At 41.4% G+C, this 26,906-nt stretch overlaps 1 protein-coding gene across 1 annotated transcript in view; it reads right to left on the reverse strand.

Moving 5' to 3' along the window:
- LAMB1 (laminin subunit beta 1) overlaps positions 1–26,906 on the reverse strand; it is a 74,528-nt gene that overhangs the window by 42,936 nt on the left and 4,686 nt on the right. Inside the window, exons 5-13 of the mRNA XM_043463059.1 lie at positions 23,530–23,603; positions 15,132–15,320; positions 14,979–15,042; positions 9,983–10,185; positions 7,247–7,367; positions 5,268–5,456; positions 4,826–5,005; positions 4,577–4,689; positions 3,126–3,205 (exon numbers count right to left, since the gene is read on the reverse strand). Coding sequence (XP_043318994.1) covers positions 3,126–3,205; positions 4,577–4,689; positions 4,826–5,005; positions 5,268–5,456; positions 7,247–7,367; positions 9,983–10,185; positions 14,979–15,042; positions 15,132–15,320; positions 23,530–23,603 — 1,213 coding nt within the window. The remainder of the gene's footprint in view (positions 1–3,125; positions 3,206–4,576; positions 4,690–4,825; positions 5,006–5,267; positions 5,457–7,246; positions 7,368–9,982; positions 10,186–14,978; positions 15,043–15,131; positions 15,321–23,529; positions 23,604–26,906) is intronic.

Below are 26,906 nucleotides of genomic sequence, written 5' to 3' on the forward strand. Positions count from 1 at the left end.
CTACTTGGCAAAACATCATTAACCTAGCTTGAGTCACATTATTAAAACGAATCAGATCTTACTTTAAAATATTCAAAAGTTGAGACTAGCTGTCAACATAATAGACATGGATTACTACACTTTTATTGTTCTACCAAAAGTCATTTGGCTCATTAAACAAAAACATTTAAGTTTTTTCCACTTCATGACTTTACACTTACTCTGGCCCTGGCCAAAGTAACTAAGGAATGTTTGGGATTGATTTAGAGACTGCCTCTCCCAGGGAGAGTGCATTTAATTTTTATATCATAAAAATCTTTTGTTTCTCAAATTCTTTGACTCGATCAATGCTTATTCAACACGGGTCTGAGGCAGAGCAAAGTAATATTGTCAGGTGGAAGATATTTGAGTGCTTGTAACAAAACAATTTCAGAAAGTATAATTCTGAGTATACGCTATGCACTGAGCATTCTAGAAGAATAAGTGCTTTAGAAGGCAGGGCCTCTATCACCCCTGTGAGATTCTTAAAGTCCTTGTGGGGGGAAAAGCCTTGAAAAGGATCACTACAGGGACTTTCCTGGTGGTTCAGTGGCTAAGACTCCTCACTCCCAATGCAGGGGGCCTGGGTTCAATCCCTGTGGAACTAGATCCTACATGCCACAACTATGACCTCACGTAGCCTAATAACTAAACTTCTAACAGGATCACTACAAAATACTGAAGAATCACAAGACTAGAGGATTTTTTAAGGTTTCTTTTCTCCCCACCAATGACGCCAAAAGATAAGGCAGCTATCTCATCCATCACCCTAGAAAGGTCAAATTACCCGCTTTAAAAGCTTCAGTAAAGGATATATGTATAACTGATTCACTTTACTGTTCAGCAGAAATGAACTCAACACTGTGAATCAACTATACTCCAATAAAAAAGACAAAAACAAAACTTGCCTGGAATGTGTTGCTTCACAAACTCTTGACTAGCGCATTCTGGTTTTTATAGTTTTGCAGGAGACTGGAAGGGTAGGCCAGGGGCTGTGTGTGGGTGGATTTAGAGGCAGGAAGCATGGTGTGGAAGAGACAGGACATAAAGGAACACAGGACATTCCTGAGTTTAGGACATAATTTGGAGAAGTAAGTATGCCGCTTTCTTCTAATGAAGAAGGATTTTCGTAGTGATGACAGCTCTGAATTGAGGAGTTGGTTACTAAAGGAATGACGTATCAGCATGTGTTCTGGGAGTCACCAAGGAAAGTCAGAAGTGATTTCATTAACAGAGGGAGCAGTTGGTCCCTTTCCGCTTTTATAGAATTATCCTCGCTTCCTCCCCTCTGGACGTTTTCTAAGAAGGGACATTCACCCTGAGTTCTGGAGGCTACATGCTGTCCTGAGCTTGCTACACGATCTGGAAGAGAACAAATCAACTACAGAGGCCAAACAGAACATGTTTTTGCTGCCTAAAATCTCATTCCTTCCCAAGCAGACTACTACAGTGTTGGGAAAACTTCTTGTTAGAGAGTCATTTTTTTAATCCATGAGGCTTACTCAATGAACTCAGCACATTCTCCCAGGCAAGATTCAAGGCCACAAGGAAACATCTGTCTATCCTCCCAACAGTCACTTACACTATTTTTACCAGATGTTATGAATCTGATCCAGTAACACAGAGAGACCAGAATTCTCTCTGACTCAAAGGTAATAAATCCAACTCCCACAAGTTTAACATCTTGCCAAAATGTGTACTTCGATCATTTCGGGAAGAGTATTGTATCTCATAGATTCAAGGAATGCCAACATATTTAAGTCCCTAAAATTATTGTATGTAATTTTCATTAATGTACTTGCAAGTTGTAAAAAAAAATGAAATAGTGAAGAAGAAAATGAAAAGAGTCCTTACACAAATCAAAATGGGACTCCACTTTTTGTCTTTTAGATTGGTGAAAAATAAAAGATTTTATGATACCAGCTGCTGGTGGAGATGGGAGAAAACAGTACTTTGTAACCGGTTGAGAAGAAAATAGATTAGCACCATCTGTCTGGAGAACAACCTGACATCTTCAGTAAAATAGAAAATACACATGTACTTTGACTTAGCTGTTCCATCACTGGGAATCCAATCTATAGACATGTCTACAAACATTCATCAAGATTATCCATAAGGATATTAACTGCAACATTTCTGTTTGGCATGCACCACGTGGCATGTGGGATCTTAGTTCCTGACCAGAGATCAAACCCACACACTCTGCCGTGGAAGCGCAGAGTCTTAATCAGTGAACCACAAGGGAAGTCTCTACAACATTTAAAATAATAGTAATAATAAAATCAATAAATCATAGCACTATCACATGACAGAATACAAAAAAGGAAGATAAATTGATGCTGATATGAAAAACAGATCTCTAGATTAAAAAAGCAAGTTGCAGAGTAATGTACATACACATATTACTTTGATTTATAAAAAAAGTTTTTACAACTAAGTAGGAAATCCTGGACAATTTTTATTTCTTTGTACTGTCTATTTAAAAAATAACAGCCGACGTGTTATTTCAAAAGAAATGAGAGAAAAGAAATTGTCGGTTTTAAGAGGTATTTTGAGCACCATTTTTATTTTCTGGAGACACACAAGGAACCGCTAACAGTGGCACTTTAAGGCAATGGAACTCAGTGGAGAAAAAAGGCAGGATACCTGTTTGAGCTGTCTGAATTTTTTTAAACCATGGGCATATACTGTGTTTATAATTAAAAAAAAAATAAAGGAGTTCCCTGGCGATCCAGTGGTTAGGACTCAATACCTTCACTGCTATGGCCTGGGTTCAATCCCAGGTCAGGGAACTAAGATCCCGTAAGCTGTGTGACCAAAAATAAAAATGAAAAAAAAAAAAAAAAACCAGAACAGTAAAATACAAAACAAATAACACTATTAAAAACCAGGAAACATAAACAGATTAGAGAAGGCTTCAAAGTTAACTCTTGGAATAATCAATCTTTAAAAACCTTTAGAACACAGGGAAAAGTGATTATCAGGCATTCAAAGCAAAGGTAAATGCACTCTGCTTCTCAGGAAAACACTGAGCGTCACCCTGTCCTAGAGGTCATGAGGACCCTGGCGGTGACCGAGCGCAAGAGTGTCCGAGCAGCTCCACTCACCTATTGTTTAAGGCTCCCCCAACGTCACAGTCGCAAGGTCGACATCCATCCAAGTCATTGCTTAAGCCCCAGTGCTCTGGCTGCAGAACAAAAGATTAAACATCTAAAGAGGGGTTCCTGAAATTACACAATAGACCCAGCAAGAGACAAGTTATGGCGTGTTTTGGATGTTCCACCAAACGTTCATTTGCGCTGTGCAAGCAGAAAGCCTACACAAGGCATGAGTATTCTAGAATAAAGAACCCCAAGCTGCAGGTCACTGGGGTCAGAGAAGATTGCACGCAGCCACATGGTAACCCCAGATCAGAGCAGTTTCTTTGCCCTGTAAATAACCTTCATCCAAAAATTAACATGAGCTGGCAGCAAGTGTGCCAATTTTCTTCATTAGAGTTACTCTGGCAGTTAAGTCAGTAATTATGAAAGCAATCACAAGAATGTTTTAAAAGACATAAAAATAATTTTAAAAAATTACCGTCATAAATATTCTCCAGATCACCACAGTGAACTTTTGGTCTACTTCCTTCCAGATTTTGTTTTTCTTGATGAACTTTTTCCCTACATAATCAAGATACTACTCACATCCTGTGGCTTTTTTTCACACCAGCATAAGCATTTCCCCCTTGTGTTAGGGTCATTTTCAACAGCAACAAAATATCATACTGTTTTGTTGTTGCTTAGTTGTTAAGTCCTGTCCGGCTCTTTGCTTCCCCATGGACTGTAGTCCACCAGGATTCTCTGTCCGTGGGATTTCCCAGGCAAGAATACTGGAGTCGGTTGCCATTTCTTCCTCCAAGGGATCTTACCAACCCAGGGATCAAACTGGTGTCTCCTGCATTGGCAGGCGGATTTTTTTTACAGCTGTGCCATCCGGGAAGCTGTGCCACACTATAGAAACCCCCAAGTTTATTTAACTATTTTCCCTACTGTTGCTTCCCAGTGTTTTTTGCTATTACTAAAAGATGCTATGAGTCTTCTAGTGAATTCATCTTTGACCAATTTTCTGATTATTTCATTAGGATAGATCCCCAGATGTGGAATTACTGGGTCAAAAGGTATGCACATTTCTATAGGCAATGGATACACATCTCCAAAATGCTTTTTGCAAAGTGTGAGCCAATCTGTATTTCCATCAGCAGCACCCGAGTACCAGCCTCTCACTATGACTTCACTTATCAGTCAGCATTACCATTAAAAAAAAAAAAAAAACTTGTTAGTTTTGTCTGTAAAAATAGTACTTCACGCTGGTTTTATTTTACAGTTCTAACAGCAATGGTGAATATCTTGACAAAATTATTCATTAATAATTTCTCTTTTGTGAATTGTCTACTAGTGGCTTTTCTTATTTACATAAAAGGGTGATGGCAGAACCTACAAAAGAACTGTGAAAATCATCCTCTTTTGGAACACCATATTCACAAACCACCCATCCCATGTAATAAGGATTTACCTACCAGACACTGGTCACAATGCTGTCCTGTCACCAGACGCTTACAGTAGCAGTAACCAGTCTCAGAATCACAAGGACTCCCGCCAGGAATCGTTCCCAGAGGATTGCAAGCACAAGCTTCATTAAAGATAAAATGATGCAAAGAAACACAAGCCAAGTGAGTCTGCAGTCATCGACATGACAAAGAACTGCCAGGTCAAATGGGAATCATGTGCACATGAGAACTCCCAAACTTTTTAACACAAGTGCTTACATTTACAACCAAATGGGTCTTCAGCGCTTAAACCATAGAAGCCTTCTTTGCAGATATCACAATGTTCTCCTTCCACGTATAATTTACAGCGACACTGCCCAGCAATGAGACCGGCAGAAAAGTCCGTGTAGCTGTCACAGATTCCCCCGTTCTGAGAACCAGCTGGGTCACATGTACATTCTAAGAAGGATGAGAAGCACCAGGTAACGCAACGTGTGTGTCTTCAGAAATACCTATGTTCCCTTCATCCCTCCAAATGTCACAAAAATAGACTAAGGAAGGCTGGATCACCAAGTTCCACTCCCAGCATCCTATATAGCGGCTAAAATAAGGCTGGGTCTGAGCCCTGAGAGGAGGATGGTTACTACTTGACTATTCAAGCTGAAAGGTGACCCAAACGATCCCCCTCTCCCCCGCCCCGTCGTGACCTTCTCCCACGTACGTTCACAGAGGCTAGGATCTCGGACGTCTCTCTCCGGGTGCTGGTAGTAAAACGGTTTGCACTGCTCACAGTTGCGCCCCATCGTGTTGTGCTGACAGTCATCACATACCCCTCCGCTGACGTTGCCAGTGGCCAAGTAGACTGCCATGTCGAAGTGGCATGAGCTGGAATGTTCGTTGCAGTTACACTCTGCAAAACAAGACCTACGTCAGGAAAAACCTTTTCAATCTACTTACCAGTGGAGGAGAAGGGGACGACAGAGGGTGAGATGGTTGGATGGCATCAGCGACTCAATGGACATGAGTTTGAGCAAGCTCCAGGAGACAGTGAAGGACAGGGAAGCCCCGCATGCTGTAGTTCACGGGGTCACCAAGAGTCAGATACAACTAAGGGAATGAACAAGAAAAACCAGTGGAGGATGGGATTGGTGGGAAGGAAGCTCATTTTGGAAACTGGGGATGAAGTTCAGGCAAAACGGCAATTAACAAGAAGGCACTGGCGGTGAAAAAAACACACCTGCATATACATCAGTTTAAAGTCCAAATCATGCTGGAAACCTTCCAAGTGTGACCTTTATTAAGTAACCTCATTTGCCCTCTTTGGAAGAGAATGGGCTATAAAAAGTGTAAAAGCTCTGAGGGAAGTCCCCTTGCAGGCTCACCCACAGGAAGGCTGCATTGCATGGAGGATGTGTTTGGGTCATGTGCAGAGTGGGACAGGAATACATCACTCCAGAGGGTTTTCTAGGTGATATGTTCCTGGGGAAGCCTGTCTGGGCTCTTGGCCTTGAGGAACATGGTATGAAGGCTGGGTTCTCTTCTTCCCCATTCCTACCACCACCCTATTCCAGGCTTTATGAATCAGACCCTTAACAGCCATCAAGCCAGTCTTCTTGGGTCAGTCTGTCTCTCCTCTAGCCTGTTTGGCAGAGTCCTCTTGGTCCAACCCAGCTTTAACCATCTCCCTCTCATGCTCAACTATCCTCATCAACTCCTCTTGTCTTCGCACAGGAAGCTTAACTCAGTTGGGTTCTCAAAGGGCTCTACAACTGGTCTTATCCATCCTAAGGGGAGAGACTGTGTCATCCTGCCTTGGATGCATTGGTTTAATTAAACCCTGGAATCATGAATTAAAATACGGTATCATGAGAATGTCCTTGGAGCCTTGTGTTTTGTATTCTCCTTATCTGAACTCCCTTCCACCTTCCCCCTGCTTTCTTCTCTTTATCTAAACAATCATAACTATTTGCTAGGGCCCAGCTGGTTGTCCTTACTAACAAAAACTTTGACCACTCCAGCCCTCACTGGTTTCTGAGCTCCTAGAACTGTCTTCAGTGGGGTCAGAGGCAGGCACGCTTGCAGGGATGATCATCTCTCAGAATCACTGTGTGAGGTGGGGAGGGTGGTGGTTTTCAAACTTCCCCTCTGCCCGGAGAATAGCACCAGGAGGGATGGTGGATTGATGGATGGAAGGAGGCCACAGGCTGCACCTGGGCTGGCACAGAACAAGGCTGACAAGTACTCCATCTCTCTCAGACCTTATGGATCCACCCTACCATCGTTTTCATTCATTTTTCTCTCACAGTCATCTGGCCTTTAAAAAAGTGCAATGTTAGAGGTGACACACAACGTCTGCCAAACACATAGGTGCTGCTTGATAAATGCTAATTGACTAATTTGAGTGGATAATGACTTCCTAGGAGTATTAGGTTGAGGCTGGGAAAAGGGTAGTAACTTTTCTTCCTTTTGCAAAATGGTGTACTATTATAGCACCTCTACTCAGAAAATGGATACTGGGGTCTGAATTGATTCAAAACATCCCTTTGCCTAAGACTTACTTCTTTTTTGCTTGTTGTTTTGGTACCGCTACATATCTTGCAGGACTTTAATTTCCCAACCAGGGACTTTCACCACCCTTGGCAGTGAAAGCTTGGAGTTCTAACCACTGGACCACCAGGGAATTCCCTGCCTGAGACTTACTTTTACAGGCATTGCTGTTTCGACCTTCAGCGGGTCTCCAAGGTAAATCATGGTAGAAATCCATGCACTGTTCACAGTTTAAGCCCTTGGTGTTATGCCTGCACATGCAGTGTCCGTGAACCTTGAAAGTTACAAAAACAGGAAAGAGCCAAGTAAGAGATATACTAATGGCCAGACCTTCCCCACAAGCAGTGGAAAATATAAATATCATAAATAATCATAAAAATCATAAATATCACAACTTTTTCATACTCATCTCTACCTCACTACAATGAGGGTTTCTTTGTTTTTATTTTCTAATTTTCTTTTTCAGTTTTAATTTTTTTCCCCTTATTTTTTGACTGCATGAGGCATGCAGAATCTTAGTTTCCAGACCAGGGACCACACCCATGTCCCCTGCAGCGAAAGAATGGAGTCGTAACCACTGAACAACCAGGGAAAGTCCTGCTTTGTTTTTATGCTGTCCCTTCCCACTGTGAGTCCTGTCTTGATGGCTTTAATTGCCATCTCTAGGAACACTTTCTACTGTATAATAGGTACTCAATAAATATTTTTATTGAAGTATTGATCTAGAAAAGCACAGAAGAGCAAAATTAGCCATTTAAAAATATTTTTTAAGTTTAAAAAAAACTATTATAATAGAAATCAACAAAAGTTATAATGCAGAACTAAATGTGTACACATCACTGGGGACCAACTCAATTTTCTGCAACCTTTACCCCATAGCATACAAAAGACAGGGTTCCTCTGCTCGCTTTGCTTGGTTTTTGACTTCTAGCTCAGCACTTAAAAAACATTTTTTCAACCCAAAATGAGATTTTAAGAATTAATCAGTTGCCACATTTACATTTTCAAGGAAAAAAATATAAAACATCAGAAAAAGCAGATTATTTTGCTTGAGGAAGGGCCCACATGTGGTCTTTTGCACACACCACCTGTCACACTCGAGCCCCTGAGGCACATCAATGATAAATCAATTCTTCTCACCCAGCAAATATGCATACGCACATCCCTCACCTAACACTAGTTTTTACAGAATGGAATTCAGAAACAGGACAGACAGGTCCACCCTGAACCCACCTTGACAGGAGTACGATTAGCAGAAGACTAAAATCCTCTAATTACAAGGTGGTTTCACACAGACTGAAAAACAGTCCCAAAGCCCATACCACAGGACTCTATAGAATCTGAATCAAGAGTACCCAGGACTATACGAGGTTAGCTACACACAGGATTTGTTACACTGAGAAGTAATTATCATCTACCTGGCATTCTCTGTAAGATGGAACAATAAGATCAGAAGGACCTATTCTCCCTTTAGGCTCTGTTAAAAATTCAACTTTCTCTGTGCAGTAAAGGTTCTAACTGGAGGAAAGGGAAGGCAGGAGTTTTAGACAATTGAACACACTCAATCCTGCATCTTCACCTTCTTAGGTGAGGACTAACACTCTTTGAAAAGGTCAATAGAAACTAAGCAAGGCACACCTTTCATCCAGAAGTGAGGCCCATGGTCCAGTGGAGGCCCCGGGGCACAGTCAGGAGAGCGAGGTGTGAATTTCCATTTGCCACGTACTTACTCAAGGCCCTTTGGCAAAAGACTGAAACTCTGGTCTCTTCTAACAGGAATTGTCAATTCATTTAGAAACTGGGAAAACACCCTAACTTTATCCATCTGGCAAGTATCCAAGTCCCCCCTTTTAAAATTACATAATTTGAAAACACAGAGAAAAACAATTATCATCTATTAATGCATATATGTGGACTCCAGAAAAATAGTATAGATAATCTTATTTTCAAAACAGAAACAGAGGCAGAGAACAAAGCTATGGACACCAAGGAGGAGTGGTAGGATGAACTGGGAGTTTGGGATTGATATATATACACGATTGATACTATGTATAGAACAGATAACTAAGGAGAAACTTCTGTACAGCATAGGCAACTCTACCCACTGCTGTGGTGACCAAGGTGCGAAGGAAATCCAAAAAAGAGGGGATATATATACACACACACACACACACGGAGGGCATACCAACCCACTCTAGGATTCTTGCCTAGAGAATTCCACAGACAGAGGACCACACGGGGGTCACAGAGAATCTGCCACAACTGAAACACCTTAGCACACATGCACGTGTATATATATATACATATAGTTGATGCACTTTGCTGCACAGTAGGACATTGAAAAGCAAGTAAATGCTGATTAAAACTAATTTTAAAAATTTGAAAACACAACATAAAAGTGGGAAAAGAATGAAACTAGAAGATCAAGATGCAAAGTCCATTTGACTCCTAAATGGTATCCCATGGTTCTAAGTTCAAATTTCCAGTTTCTTTGGGCTGGTGTCAATTTATGTTTTCTGGCATGAAGGCTGGAATGCTTGTGGTTTTTAATCTTCCCTCAAGTAAAGGAAGATGGGACTGTCAGTTGAGAAAAGTTTTTAATCCTTGTTGTATAAAATGTCTACTATAGAGGCAGCCTGCAGTCACAATTTTCAAAAATGAATTCAGTGTTTGTGAAACGAGTAGTCCTTACATTCTTGCGGTCCAAGAAAATCAGCAAACAGAAAATGAAAAAAATCAACCACTGGAATGGTACAAAAGGCTATTAAATTTAAAGGGAAGTCTGGACAAATAAAACTCAAAATAAAAAGGCTTACACTAAGACTAGCTTCAATTTGCTTTTAAGAATCATCTGTACAAAGGAGAAGGCTGCCTGGAGCATGTACTTACCATTCCTTCTACTTCTTCATTGACTCCGTCCACCGGGGCACACTCGCTGGCGTGGCCATAGCAGAAGCAGTTTCCTCGAACCACCATATCGTAAACCGCGTAATAATACTTCTCTCTGATTTCCATTCTGGAATCCAAAAGGTTATCTCCCAAAGTATGTAGTTTCACAAACTTGATCCTCAAGTTGGTAATTTTTAAGAGATCTACGAAGGTCACCAAGAAGATGAAAAGTATGATCAAAGAAGCAAGACTTTGTTTGCAATTAAGACAACACCTTTCTTCTTTATAGAAACACATGACAAATAAAAATAGCTTATGTAAAGTTTACTTCCCTTTCATGATCTAGATGCTTGTAATAAGAAAGTTTACCCTAAAGTGAAGGTCTCTGGAAGAAAGGTTACTCCCTTCTCATCACCATTCAATAAGAACATCTATTCTATGATGGATTTGTTGGCAGACTGATGTTGTAGAAAGAAGTGTGAAAGTAGAGAAATTTAAGAATGCAGTTGCATGCTTGCCAGAAGTCACTGGCACACAGTAATCTAAACTACTGCAATACCACCTGGTTCCCACAGCAATTAGTGTTAGTCTCAAAATCAGAAAATTCCATTTAGGTGGGAAAGAATTTATCAAAGCACCCTAATTGTCATTATTATTGTAAGATAGAAAACATGTTTGTGTTTATTTCTGGAGGAAAAAATGCTACCTGAAATTTCCCACCAATCAGATGAAACACAAGTTACTAAAATCAGTTTGACATGATAGGATAACCATAATCAAAGGACTGACTATCTCAAACAAGTTTTGAAGCACCATTACAACCTACAACTTTTTTGGTCCTTGTTTTACAATACAATTTACCAATATAATACAGTAGCATGAAGATAAAGGAGTTTAGTTGGGATGTTGGGGCAGATTGCTTTCCTAAATAGAGATTCTTGTAGAGAAATGTCTCTTATTTGAACTTTCCTTCCTTTTCCTAGCTTTATAGACCAATGCTTATTACAGAAGCGGGGGCATCAATGACATTCTCTAGTAACTTGATAAACTAACAGTCATATAGCCTTCTCCATCAGTACTTTCATTAATCACTAAGTTGCTAAACATTAATTACTAAACAGTCTACCTGCCCTCCCCTTTTAGCTCCATAGCCTGAAACTGCTTCTAAGCTTTCCTTTCATTTCTGTTGATGGATTCTTACAATTTACAACACAGGACAATGGGGCATTAGCCCAATACATCAGATACTTTCAAAGCCTAGATACAATTTTAAATACTTACAACATATGCACAGCGTACAATGAAGACTATAGAAATAGCTGTGGGTTGAAAGAGAAAGCCTATGAGGCCATGCATTCAACTTAGGCTCTTTGTAAAATCAAAAACTAAACAGAGAAATTGTGGTACTACTTTGCTGAATGGAATTTCTGAATGCCAGCATTTTCTCCTGCACAGAATGAGCACAAGTGCCTATTGACAAGAGGCCAAAAAACAAACTCGAAGAGCAGCTGGAGTATTTAGAAACCCTTGAGCTGATCTCTGGAAGTCCTCAGAAGAGCAACTGTGCTCCCTTCGAGCTCTCCTGCCGTATTTAACCACATCTAAGCCTCAAATTGACTGCTGTCTTAAGAGGCACAATCACTTTTGAAGTGAGTCTCAGAGGACTCAAACAGTAGGGACAGCTAAAGAGATATTGTTCCCTTGATCACAAAGTAAATCCAAAGCGTGATCTGTTACAATGGATGCTTGTTTGATATAGAAATAGATTTTCTGATGCCACTGAACGGCCAAACACAACAGAATTCTAACGGCAGCACACTCCCCAAGTAAAACAAGTACCACCCAAAAGGAACAAACTTAGAGACCCAGGAGGTGTTGGTCAAGGAACTTGTGCAGACACTTCTTGAAACTGGATTTTGAGAGCAGGGAGCACAGGTCTCCCAGAGCACACTTAGAAATGACACAAAGCTGAACGTGCCATTAAATATTTGATATTATAATATGTGAAGTCAGACAGAGAAGGAAAAATATAGGATGTCGCTTATATGTGGAACCTAATTTTAAAAAATGATACAAATGAACTTATTTACAAAACAGAAAGATTTACAGATTTTGAAAACAAACTTCTGGTTAGCAAAGGGAAACCCGGCGGGGTGGGGGTGGGGGGAAGGAGAGATCAATCCGGAGCTTGGGAGGAACGCACACACACTGCTGTATATAACATAGATAACCAACAAGGACTTATTGTATATAACAGAAGGAGCTCTGCTCAATATTCCGGGATAACCTATGAGAAAACAATCTGGAAAATAATGAATACATGTATAGCTGAAACACTTTGTGTACACCTGAAACTAATACAACACGGTAAACCAACTGTACTCCAATAAAAATGTTTTTTAAAATAAAATTTAAAATCGTAAAAAATGTGTTTGACAATAGGATGAATAAATTCTGGACCAGAGATGATCTGGGCCACTTGTAAAATTAATTTAAGCAGGGAAATGGTACTTTTTTGGCAATCTTCCCTGGAGTCCTTCAGTTCTACTCTTTCATGCTGTGAGCTGGGGGGTAAGGGGGGGTGTGTGTGTGTGTATGCGCACCATGGGTTCAAATTAGGGGAAGACCAGCGAGACCCTGGCCCACCTCCGCTCAATTGACTGCACCTCAGCAGCTGGAGAGAGGGAGCCTCACCTTCGCTGAGGTGTGGGACCCAGTCTAGAAAAGGTCTGAGTGACAGCTGAAGGCAGCAACAACGCCAAGAGAGGCAGCAGCTTCACGGATCCAGCACTTTCTATGTGTCAGGCACTTTGGTGAGTCATTTATATATATTAACTCATTTTCCTTCCACAACAACCATAAGGTCAATATGACTATCTCCATTTACAGATGAAAAAATAAAGACTAAGAAAAATTTTAAATAAATTCCTTGCCTAAGATCACAGAATACGCTGGAGCTAGAACTTAAGCCCAGCTCTGTTGGATTCCCAAGCCCATTCTTTTAATTAGTGCACATTCTGCCTCGCAAGAAGATCAAAATAAGACATAAGCATGGTTCCTGAATGATGGAAAGCCCTCTGAACTGAGAGTCATAACAAGAACACTTAGGATCCGACATTAAATAGCCAACTCACTTTATGCATGTTAGTCCAACCCTCTGAGCCTCAGCTGACTCATCTGGAAAATGGAACTACAACCCTCATTGAGCATATTGAGCAAGGTTGAGACCTATGATTTCCCCCAGGATTCTTTCTTTTCTTCTTCCTCTGACAATAAGAGCCCTGGCCAAGAGTTTGAGAACGCACACAGCCACTGGCTAGAGAGGTTTCCCAGCATCTCCTGAAGCATAGCCAGGGGACCACTTTGGCCAATGGCGTGTGAACGGATGTGATGTATGGCTTCTAAGCCACTTGCCTTTTACTTGTCTCCTCTTGCAGGTTGGTACAAGGACAAGGTGGGGTTTTTCCAGGTCTGACCATGTGGACACGGACTATAAGCCAGAAGGAACTTGGGAACCTGGGTGATCTAATGGCTACAAGTGCCAGATTTAGCAATAAAAATACAAGATGCTCAGTTACCTTTGAATTTCAGATAAACACCTAATCATTTTGGTACAAATACTTCCCAAATACCACAGGAGACATGGTTATCCTCACCCACAAATATTGCATGAAATATGCTCATACTAATCACAAATATTACATGGGATGTAGTTATGCTAAAAAATAATTTATCATTTATCTGAAAATTCATATTGAACAGGGTTTCAGCCTGTATTTTATCTGGTAAGACTGTTTGCTTGTGACAGGCGAACGGTATTTTATTTGGAAATCCCTCTGGATGATTCTGTAAGAGAGAAATAAACTTTTTTGTTTGAGACGCTGCATTTTGGGGGAAACTTTGTTAGCAATACCCTAAAAATGAAAGTGAAAGTCACTCAGTCATGTTCGACTCTTTGCAACCCTATGGACTATAGCCCACCAGGCTCTTCTGTCCATGGGATTCTCCAGGCAAGAATACTGGAGTGGGTTGCCATTCCCTTCTCCAGGGGATTTTCCCAACCCAGGGTTTGAACCCAGGTCTCCTGCATTGCAGGCAGACTCTTTAGCGACTGAGCTGCCAGGGAAGCTAACCTGTACCTTAATTATGCATGTGAGTTCTGTCATGTCTGACTCTTTGCAAACCCATGGGCTCCTCTGTCCATGGAATTTTCTAGGCAAGAATACTGGAGCAGGTTGCCATGTCCTTCTCCAGGATCTCTTCCCAACCCAGGGATTGAACCCACATCTCTTGTGTCCCTACATTAGTAGGCAGACTGTTTACCAGGTGAGTCATCAGGGAAGCCTTAATTATACATATACATAATCATATATCTATACACATAATATATAGGATATATATTAATGTATCACACACACACACACATATCATATACGATTTTCCAGTTGGTGCTAGTGGTAAAGAACCCGCCTGCCAATTCAGGAGAACTTGAGAGCTTTGGGTTTGATCCCTGAGTCGGGAAGGTTCCCTGGAAGAGGGCATGGCAATCCACTCCAGTATTCTTGTCTGGAGAATCCCATGGACAGAGGAGCCTGGTGGGTTAGAGTCCACAGGGCTGCAAGGAGTCAGACCTGACTGAAGAAACTTAGCACACGTATATTATTTTTATATACACATACACATATATATAACAAACAAGCAAATGAGGTATTATATGACCAGCATAATGGTCATATGAGGACTTATGACATCAACCTTTTACTCTTATCAAAATATGTTCCTGTCAGTGAGGACTTTGATTATTGCCAATTTCAAAAGCTTCTAGTATAGCACTGCAGAGAAAGAAGGAAATGAAGAGGGTGGATTCAGCACTGAGTATTTTTTTTTTTTTTTTTTTTAGCACTGAGTATTTAGATTCTGGGTAGCAGTGGTCTGGGTAAACTTTCTCCCATGATTGTGGTTTTCCATCCAAGCTTTTATTTGAAAACAGGCTTACTCTGTATCCTTGGACTGTAAGGATCTTCTATTCTGAAAGCAGGATCTAAAGCACGAAATATCACCTAAAAATAGACAGAAGAGTAATTGGTATTTTTGCTACAATCAAAAACTGGATTTGTAATAGCATGGAAAATAAAAAGTATAAACAGACCTCTCCTTCTGTTGAGGGCTCAATGTCAGAATATCGGGAATCACAAATTATATCGTCGACTTTCTTCATGGGGCCGGTGGAAATGCCCGGAAATGAGCTCTCACAGTCATAGGCAAAGTATCTGTATACACCCCAGGTTTTTCCAAAGTCGGACGACCGTTCTATCAGCATAGCAGCTGGACGGAATGTCTAAAGACAGGGTGGAAGAGACTCACTGCATGCTTTTATTGGTTATCTATATTTTTTTAAATCCCAGAGGAAAATATCACTCAACTGTATGCCACAAACCCTGACTGCATGTGGTTGGTATTTCACTGTGGCTGGATTTCAAATACTTCAAGCTGTTCCATGGAGCCTCTTCTTGCAGGAAAGTGTCTCGCCTCTAAATACTGCACTTTCTCCCACCCTATTAGAGACTAGTAAGCTGTTTCTCTTTAGAAGCTGATTATAAACAGGCCTTAGTGCAGACAAGTTTTGGCGCATTGAGCCACCATGCCCATGACGTGACAGCTGAGGTTGACTGCTTGTTCCTTCACGCCGTCATTTAATCATTCAGTAGATGTGTAATGACAGCTACTCAGTACCAGACAATGGTCTAAGTGCTGTAACTCATCCAATAAGGTCCAGGAACGGGTAGAAAACATTTACAAAAATATCCATCACACTTTATGGTAGAGTCACATGCAGTGTTCTTTGGAAAAACAAGGAGAAGCAATTACTAACTCAAGAAGCTGGAGAACACCGAAATTCTAGCTACACACCCCAAAGCAACTGAAAGCGGGGACTCAGATGACTCTCATACATAAACATTTAGAGCAGCATTATTCATAATCACCAACAAGTGGAAATCACTCAAGTGTCCATTAACGGATAATGGATATACAAAAGGTGATACATATAAGCAATGGACTATTATTATTCAGCAATAAATAGAACTGAAATTCAGATACTTCCTATGACATGGATGAACTTTGGAAACATTACTAGGTGTGGTCACTCACCTAGAGCTAGACATCCTGGACTGTGAAGACATGTGGGTCTTAGGAAATATTACTCTGAACAAAGCTAGTGGAGGTGATGGAATTCCAGCTAAGCTATTTAAAATCTTAAAAGATGATGCTGTTAAAGTGCTGCATGCAATATGCCAGCAAATTTGGAAAACTCAGCAATGGCCACAGGACTGGAAAAGGTCAGTTTTCATTCCAATCTCAAATAAAGGCAATGCCAAAGAAAGTTCAAATTATGGTACAACTGTGTTCATTTCACATGTTAGCAACATAATCCTCAAAATCCTTCAAGCTAGGCTTCAGCAGTATGTGAAGAGAGAAATTCCAGATGTACAAGCTAGATTTAGAAAAGATATAGGAACCAGGATCAAACTGCCAATATCTGATCATAGAGAAAGCAAGGGAATTCCAGAAAAACATCTACTTCTGCTTCATTAACTACGCTAAAGCCTTTGATTTTGTAGATCACAATTGTGGAAAATTCTTCAAAAGATGGGAATACCCCACCACCTTACCTGTCTCCTGAGAAATCTGTATGCAGATCAAGAAGCAACAGTTAGAACTGAACATGGTAAAATGGACTGGTTCAAAATTAGAAAAGGAGTACGTCAAGGCTGTATATTGTCACCCTGCTTATTTAACTTATACGCAGAGTACGTCATGCCAAATGCCAGGCTGAATGACTCACAAGCTGGAATTAAAATTGCTGGGAGAAATATCAACAACCTCAGATATGCAGATTGTACCACTCCAGTGGCAGAAAGTGAAGAGGAACTAAAGAGCTTCTTGATGGGGGTGAAAGAGGAGAGTAAAAAGCTGGCTTAAAACTCAGCATTCAAAAAACTAAGATCATGGCATTAGGTCCCATCATTTCATGGCAAATAAATGGTGGAAAAGTGGAAACCGTGACAGATTTTATTTGCTTTGGCTCCAAAAATCACTGGCTCCAAAAACCACCAGATGGTATGTGCAGCCACAAAATTAAAAGACGTTTGCTCCTTGGAAGAAAAGCTATGACAAATCTAGAAAGCATGTTAAAAAGCATAGACATCACTTTGCCAACAAAGGTCCATCTAGTCAAAGCTATGGTTTTTCCAGTATTCATGTATGGATGTGAGAGTTAGACTATAAAAAAGGCTAAGCACCAAAGAATTGGTGCTTTCAAACTGTGGTAAAGGAGAAGACTCTTGAGAGTCCCCTGGACAGCAAGGAGATCAAACCAGTCAATCCTAAAGGAAATCAACCTTGCATATTCACTGGAAGCACTGATGCTAAAGCTCCAGTACTTTGGCCACCTGATATGAACAGCCAAGTCAGTGGAAAAGACCCTAATGTTGGGAAAGATTGATGGCAAGAGGAGAAGCAGGCAACAGAGGATAGATGGTTGCATGGCATCACCAACTCTATGGACATGAGTTTGAGCAAACTCTGGGAAATAGTGGAGGACAGGGAAGCCTGGAGTGCTGCAGTCCATGGGGTCACAAAAAGTTGGACATAGCCGGTGAACAATAACAAGGGTCTTTAAAAGGGTAATCATGGCAAATAGATGGGGAAACAGTGAAAACAGTGACAGACTTTATTTTCTTGGGCTCCAAAATTACTGCAGATGGTGATTGCAGCCATGAAATTAAAAGACACTTGCACCTTGGAGGAAAAGCTATGATCAACCTAGATAGCGTATTAAAACGCAGAGATACTACTTTGCCAACAAAGGTCCATCTAGTCAAAGCTGTGGTTTTCCCAGTAGTCATGTAAGGATGTGAGAGTTGGACTATAAAGAAAGCTGAGCACCAAAGAATTGATGCTTTTGAACTGTGGTGTGGGAGCAGACTCTCGAGAGTCCTTTGGACTGCAAGGAGATCCAACCAGTCCATTCTAAAGGAAATCATTCCTGAATATTCATTGGAAGGACTGATGCTGAAGCTGAAACTCCAATACTTTGGCACCTGATGTGAAGAACTGACTCATTTGAAAAGACCCTGATGCTGGGAAAGATTGAAGGCATGAGGAGAAGGGGATGACAGAGGATGAGATGGTTGGAAGGCATCACCTACTCAATGGACATGAAATCTGAGTAAACTCTGGGAGTTGGTAATGGACCTGGCGTGCTGCAGTCCATGGGGTCACAGAGTTGGACATGACTGAGCAACTGAACTGAACTGAAAGTAAAATGAGGTCATTGGAGTGGGCCCTAATCCCATATGACTGATGTCTTTAAAGAAGAAGATATTAGGACACTGACAGGTACAGAGGTAAAGACACAGGGAGAAGACAGTCATGTACAAAGCCAAGGAGAGACAGAGGCCACAGAAGAAACCAACGCTACTGACACCTTCATCTCAGACTACATGCGTCCAGACCCTGAGAAAATCCATTTCTGTTGTTTAAGTCACCCAGTCTGTGCAGTTTGCAACGGCAGTCCTAGCACACTAACACAGCTTCACAACACATTTGTCGGACAGATGAGGAAGTGAAGGCTCAGAGAAATCACCTAACTCACCAGCTACTGGCAGAGAGACTTCAAACCCAGGCTGAATGAAGATCTCTTCTGCCTCTCTGGTTACTGGTGTAAAGGCAGCCTGAAAAATGGATGTCAGGAGGAGGAAAAGGACAAGAATTCTGGAAGCAAGCAGGACAGAGATTTAGGAGGTTGTGGTGAACAGGGACAACTGGAAATATGAGATGAAACAAAATGAACACTAAAAATAAGCAAATGCTTCAACAGTGATGAATGAAAGGGAAGCTGACTCAGCAAACAGAATCTGAACAAAGACACTTCTGAATTCCAACCAGTGCTTGACTTATAGAGGACAAACTCGTTACCGGTGGGGAGCAGGGGAGGGGCAATGTAGAGTTGGGGACTGGGAGCAACACACTATTGGGTGTTAGATAGGTTACAGGGAATATAGCCAATATTTTGTAATAACTGTTACTGGAGAGTGATCTTAAAAAATTATATAAAAATGAAAAATTTTTTCAGAGAGGTCAAATGTTGCAGGCCAAGATGACCAAGAACTTGAACAGGATCATAAAAAAATAAATAAAAATAAAATCTGGGTGACAACTAAAGTGAAAAGTAGCACATGCCCAGATCTCCTTGAACCTTCCTTAATAATCTTGATGATCTTTCTCACTGATAAAAGGAGACAAGGGTAAGGAAATGAAAAGTCATATTTTGATAGATTCGTTGACTTATACATTTACTAGTTGTTCAGGCTTAATTTATTTTTTACCTATTCGGAAATACAAGGAAATGATACTTTATATTAAACCTGAGAGAGTATTAGGCTAAGAATTTTAAAATAAGGGGGATAAAACCCCAATAACTAACTGAACCACGGCAAACCCTCCCACGGGACACAGCTCCTTGGTGGTGACACCTGGAGAGAGACTAGCCTGATGTCTCTATGTCACAAGGGAGCCTTACAGCCGTCCTGGCTGTGCTTCCTTATTCCTCCCCTCTGAAACCTTCCAAGTCCCAAAAGGCCAATTTCCCGTGAGGTTAGGAAGCTGCTAGAAACCAGGACAATGCATTTTACCTACAGAAGGGAAGTCTTTCTGTGCTGTTTGCTGAGTCATTGACCTTCTCAGGCCTCACACTGCTGCATAGCTGTCTCTGAATTTATACTAAATAAAAAAGCTGTGAGCTTGGAAACATCTGGCTATGTACAAAAACAGACTGTTGATATGCTAACTAGATTATGCAAGCCTAAGAAAGTCCAATCCACTTAGTAAGCACCTATCTCCCTGAAAATATTCTCATATAATCCAGCAGTCCCAAGCCTGGGCATGTATCCAGACTATAATTCAAAAAGATGTTCACACCAGCACTATTTATAATAGGTAAGACATGGAGACAACCTAAATGTTAGTCTACAGATGAATGGATAAAGAAGATGTGGTACATAGGTATAATGGAATACTGCTTAGCCATAAAAAGAATGAAATAATGCCATTTGTAGCAACACAGATGGATCTAGAGATTATCATACTAAGTGAAACAGAGAAAGACAAATACCATATGATATCACTTAGACAGTAAGTCCCCTACATACAAACCTTCAAGTTCTGAATTTTCAAAGATGTGAACATGTTACTACCCAGACATCACTGGATCGTTTTTCTTCAAGAGGGTAGACAGAATTGGATCCAGCAAGGAACCAGAGCCTGTGCCATCAACATCAGGCGTGGGTGAAATTCCAGCTTGCCTTCCGTCTCCTTTGTTGATGATCCTTTAGCTCTACCATGTCTCACCTCCTTTCCCTCCTCCAGTTGGTAAAGCTTCTTGCTGTTCTCTTGATGCTGGCCCCTAGATGTCAACTGTTGTACTGTACTACTGTACTTTCCAAAGTATTGTAAGATTAAAAGCTGTTTTATTTTTTGTGTTGGCTTGTTTTTTATGTATCACTTGTGTGAGAAATATGATAAACCAATTATAGTACAGTACTACACAGCTGATTGTGTTAGTTAGGTACCTAGGCTAACTTTGTTGGTCTTACAAATAAACTGGACCTACAAACTCTCCAAACAGAACTTATTGGTACATAGGTGACTTACTGTATGGAATTTAAAATATGACACAAATCAACGTATCTATGAAACAGACTCACAGATATAGAGAACAGACTTTTGGATGCCAAGGGGAAGGGCAAGCAGGGGAGGGATAAATTGGGACTTTGGGATTAGCAGATGTAGTTATTACATGGGCTTCCCTGGTGGCTCAGGCAGGAAAGAATCTGCCTGCAGTGCAGAAGACCCAGGTTCGATCCCTGGGTTGGGAAGATCCCCTGGAGAAGGGAATGGCAACCCACTCCAGTATTCTTGCCTGGAGAATCCCATGGACAGGGAAGCCTGGCAGGCTACAGTCCATGAGGCCACAAAGAGTAGACACAACTGAGTGACTAACACTTTCACTGTCACACTTCCTGGTGGCTCAGAAGGTAAAGAATCTGCCTGCAGTGCAGAAGACCCAGGTTTGATCCCTGGGTCAGGAAGGTGCCAGTGGAAAAGGGAAATGCTACCCAAATAAATAAGGTCCTATTATATAGCACTGGGAACTATATTCAATAATCTGTAATAAACCATAATGGAAAAGAATATGAAAAAGAATATATATATATATGTATATACATATACAAATGTATATGTGTCATTTGTTTTATAGCACAACACTGTAAATCAACTATAGCTGAATAAAATAAATTTTAAAAAGGAATAAACACACTCTTCATCCTCACCCCCTTCCTGTCCTCACCACTCTTAATGGTATCAGCAGCCTCCAGGTTCCCCAGCTTGGACATCTCAGGAATCTTTGATTCATCCCTTTCCTAACCCTGCCTTCTGCTGTTCTGCTTCTAATATTTCTCCAGTTCATGGTTCAACCTTTGACTCCCTTAGCAAACAGAGGCTCCTCCTCTGGGCAATAACTCTCAAAGTTAGCAGTCGCAGAGGGTAGCAGAGTATGGTGGCAAGGGGCGATGTGTGATTAGAAAAAGCTCTCCATGTCAGACTGACAGGACACCAGTTGCAGGAGGTAGCTCCATCCTAGTTGAGAACCACAGCCCTGCCTAAGTCAGCTCCCCCTTACCGCGGACCTTGAGAGCCTCCTGCCTCTATGCCTTCCCTTCTCCATGCCCCAGGCACTCCTTTGCTTTTCCTCTTGGCTCCCTCATTTCCTGAAACACAGGTCTCATTTCCTGTCCATGGCTCCCCATCTCCTACAAAGTTCACACTCCTCAGGAAGGAAGCAAGGTCCTTCTGGCTATAGTCTTACTTCCTGTTGCTCCCCTCACTAGCCCAAGTGTAGACATTCAAGGCATGTCTACATAGTACGTGCTGAACAAACTCTGTCCAAACTGTCCCACCACTGGGGATGTGTTCTCATCCTGTTTCCTCTGTCAAGAAGGCCTTTTCTTCTACCTCTTCCTCCTAAAATCCTGCTTACTCTTCCTGACCCAGGTCAAGTGCAGTCACAGTCCTCTCCTTGTAAAGCTTTCTCCTTTATTCCAGGCTAAAATGAATCTCCCCATCCTCCATGCTGATGGACATTGCCTGAACTTCTGCTATAGCAGTGAGCACATCTTGCCTTGTATCAAGTTATTTGCAAGTACACCTTCTTCCCTTGGGCTTCCCAGGTGGCACTAGAGGTAAAGAACCCACCTGCCAATTCAGGAAAAACGGGTTCAATCCCTGGGCTGGGAAGATTCCCCTGAAGGGGGGCACAGCAACCCATTCCAGTATTCTTGCCTGATAAATTCCATGGACAGAGGAGCCTGTTAGGCTACAGTCCATGGGGTTGCAAACAGTCGGACACAACTGAGCAACTGAACAACAAGATGCAGGCCACATCTGAGGTTGAGTCTTAATTCTAACTGCCAAGTTGAGCTCATGGCCAATGAAGGGACAAAGTGGTTTAGGGGAAGTCCTCCCCCACCTCATAGGAGCAGGTGACACAGTATAAACCTTCACCCTACCCTTCCCCCAAGCAGCAAGGGTGGGTTCCTGGGGAGAAGAAAGGGGATGAACCCAGGCCTGGGGACAGGTAGCCCAGCATCTCTCCTAGTCTCATCTCCTAGACCTCAATGCCTACTCCTGACCCTAGGCCTCCCAGGCTCACGCAGAGGACACAAGTTAAGACTTCAGTGGTTACCTGCCCACATGGTAAATCAAATCTACCCTGGGCACCTTTTCTAAAACCTGCAAGGGTAGAGACAAGGCCCCCATGCCCAATAGAAAACGACTCAAAAGTGATTTTAATCTGAGAAGCAATAAGTAAATTATGGGTTTTGTGTGCACCAACATGTACTTTAAGCCATATGAAGCCTGTCATTTCCAGGCAGCTGCTTAAGAAGAAACAAAGAGACTTTGTACAGAGCCATTCCTTAGTCCTGGAGTCATTTTACATCTCTCAAAGAAAAAGGATGGGAAAAAAATCCACACTGAAGAAAGCAGGCACATTTCTTAAAGAACTGTAAAACCGTTCCCACAAATTTTGCAAAACCTTGAAAACTAAAGATAACACACTTCCTTCCCAGTTACCAAAGTCAGCATTAAAACATCAACCCAAGGGAGGAGGGATTTACTCTCCAGATGTTTTACCATGGTTTGGGAGTGAGTCAAAGCTGTCTCTCTCCATGGGGAAATTAACAGATATCTAATTAAAAGTTTACAGTCAAATCATAGAACAGTGGCTCTCTCCACTTATTGCCACAAAGATAGAGTATCTATTAAGTGTAGTTATCCATGCCCATGTTTAAAAGCTGCTCAATTATCCTAATTTATAGCAACAATAATGTTTAGGTTCCCATTTAGGCCAACTCACAACAGCCATCCATTCTCAAAGGGGGAATTACACAATGCTCTCATTTGTGAGAAAGGGAGGGATTCCTTACCTTGAAGGTCATGATGAGATGAGTGAAATGAAATTCTGCTTCCAAATCCAGTTGGATAGTGACATTCTCCACGCCTATAGGATAATTTTTAAAAAGATAAACGGAAATAGCAATGTAAACAAGAACATCTGTGAACAACTGAGTCTAATCTCTTCAACTATCTTTATGCTCCTCATAGAAATTCTCTCTGCAGTCCACCTTAATCTGAAGATAAGATAATAACCATAACCCCCTGGCTTGATTGAGGTAATAAAGCACATCTCAGAATGACTCTTCAGCTGGTCACAAATCATTCTGGAGTTCAACGTATTGAATGTGCCCCCTGGAACAAGACATCTGGCGGAATGCCTTGAGTTGCTGTCAAGAAAGACATCCTTTGCTTAGTAAAAACTGAAAAGTCTTTCCAACTCTGTAAGCCAAGGGACTCTCAAAGGGGAAAAGAGAGGGGGCATTTCCTGCGCACCGTAGGGGTTCAGCTCTGCAGTCTGAGGCACAGGGACACAATCCAGTCAAAACACAAATATTCCTTTTTGTTTCTATGCAGCAGCAAAGAAAACAGGAGTCCACCATGAATGTGAGTTACACTCCAATTTAGAAAAACCTATCCCTGATGGAGAAGCCCTTGGGTGCGTTGCCACAATGGAGAAACAATGCCAAAGAGACAAAGAATGGGTCAAATAAATAAACTGCCCCAGAACAAATACTAACATCTTCCCTTTCAGGGGAAAGCCTGAACAAACAAATGAGCCTTTGCACTATGCCCTGGGGGTCAAGTCATCCCACGTTAAAAGGCTAAAAAGGCCACTGGAATTCCAGGGATGGACAGCACCTCCTCCACAATCCCCTGGGCCCTCGAGCCTGCCTGTTTGGTGAAGGAGACCTTTCCACATTTCCTGTGCTCCAGAGAGCTTTTGGGGGTTCAGCTTCCGGAGCAAGAGAAGTCTTAAATGCAGAAAGACAGGAATGTGTCAGAATGAATCATGTCACAGGCTGGTGTATTTTCAGGAAATCAGTAAGACTTTTGAAATAAACTCTCCCACTGGAAAACTGCCAAGTCAATTGGGGGTGGGGGTGGGGGAGGGAGGGAAAGTAGTCACTGGAACGGATATGAGTTAGTTGGAATGTTAAAGAAAAACAGTATCGTCATGCTAACTAACCTTATCTAACTTCTGAAAAAGAACCATATTACAAACCTTATCTAACTTCTGAAAAAGAGCCATATTACAAACCGACTCTCGAGGTTTCTTTCTGAGCAACATGTTAGCTAAGCAACTATCTGTCTCTCCCTTCCCAAGCTTTTAAGTACCTGCACTATTTGTTTAAAATGAAGAGATAACGAAATAATGTAAAGTCAGAGCAAGACTAGGACCAGTTCTGTAACATAAGAATGTATCTGCCAATGTGGGCTTGAAAAGCACATTCCATTTTAGATACCTAAACTGTAAAGTGCTACACGTTTTTTTTTTTTAAATATGGGAAGAAAAATCCATGGAGAAAAGAACCAAGATCGTTCTTCTGTGGTGTATTTGATTTCTGTCAGGGAATAAAGCATCATCAGGGCTAAGTTAAAAGCAGCTGCACATTGCAAGCCGTTTTGAGTCTGAGCACTGATAATTTAATGCATCATGTAAAGCTCAACTTGGATAAAACACACAGAAAATAGATAAAAATCACATTCATCAAGAAACTCTTCGATTGTGAACTATCAGACAGCAGAGAGATGATAGGAGACAGTAACAATCCTTCTGACTTTCTGAAGACTAAGTTCCATCCATCTAATCCTATCTAATCTCTTATAACAGTGACAGAGCCCTCAAGCCCCTTGGCTTGAAAATCCCTTCTTTGGGTCTTTGTCCTCTCTTGTCCCACAAACTCAGAATTGTGGAAACTGATTAATACCTGACGTAACCAAGAAAAACCCTCTTAGAGAACTACAGAGCTTGATGAACTATTTTACTGTCTATGAACTTGATACTGATGTTGAGGCACCCTTCTGCCTTTTTTTTGGCCGCACCACACTGCACCCAGTTAGCAGGGATGTTAGTTCCTCGACTAGGGACTGAACCCCGTGCCATCAGCAGTGATACCATGGAGTCCTAACCACTGGACTGCTGGGGAATTCCCAAGGCATCCTTCTAATTGTCTTTCAGTCTCACTGGAAGAATGTGGTCAGATAGGTCCCACATTTGTAATCAGATCTATGCTATTTCACAAGTCCCCTGTGACTCAAGTGCAGATTTACAGAAACTTCTCTTTTACCCTGAACTCTCAACTCAGATACCTTCCTATAAGAAATAACAAGGCTCTAACTGATAAATTGCTTTCTGACATCTAGTCTATCTCAATCAAGTTGATAACCAATGGAGTCCCAAAGGTTACCAATGAATAATCAACCTTCCCTAGAAATCAATAGTCTTTTAGAAAGCATGTATAATTTCATAATCAATTAGAAATAAGTCTACAAAGAGACTTCCTCCTGGGAATTCCCTGGCGGTCCAGTGGTTAGGACTCCATGCTTCCGCTGCAGGGGGCCCAGGTTTGATCCCTGGTCGAGAGCTAGGATCTTGAAAGCCTTGTGGTGCAAAAAACACTTCCTCTTTACAGACTGATAAATAACTGCAAAGCACCCCAAAGCTTCCTGGGCATCGAGCACATAATAAAGGGATCTAGCAGTGCCCAGGCTTCCTCTGGCCAAGCTTAGATTCACTTCTTTGAGTCCTTTCTAATCAATGCTTTTTTAAAAAAGATACAAAGGTAACTTATTATTAACAGCAAACACATTAACTCTACTGTTAGTCCCCAAATTTCAGCATTTGACTTGGAAACAAATGCAAAACTAAGTTGAGCTTAGTTGCACCACAATAGTAACATCATATTGGATGAATTTATTAAATCCCAACCCAAATGGCAAAGAAAGGAAAAAGGGTTGGATTCACACACTCACTAGAAAAGTTGACTTAGGGTCATTATCCATGTTGAGTGTCTGAGAAATTATGTCTAGTGTGTATTCATAGTACTATTGCTAAATTTTCTCTAGACGGAAGGAAGGTGGCTGATTTTGCCCTTTCTTTTGGGATTGATCAAAATGAAAGATGGCTGTTTTGTGGAAGGATGAGGGCCTGCGTGGGGTAAGGCCTTCCCATGCCCTCCCCAGACTGCCCCTGCACATTGCCACAGTCCCCAAAGGCTCCTCAAGATGAAGACTACAAAATCCTCCTTTGGTTTCGCATGAAAGACTTCTTTCTTATAGGAAGTGCATACTTCAAGAAGAAGGATCAGATTTTACCAAGAGAATTCAGTGCTCTGGGCAGTAAATCTGTCGAAGGCCATAATTCCAGGATAGAAAACCAATCGCAATTACAAACACCCAGGAGCCT

This window comes from Cervus canadensis, chromosome 3, assembly GCF_019320065.1.
Source record: "Cervus canadensis isolate Bull #8, Minnesota chromosome 3, ASM1932006v1, whole genome shotgun sequence".
NCBI classification, from domain to species: domain Eukaryota; kingdom Metazoa; phylum Chordata; class Mammalia; order Artiodactyla; family Cervidae; genus Cervus; species Cervus canadensis.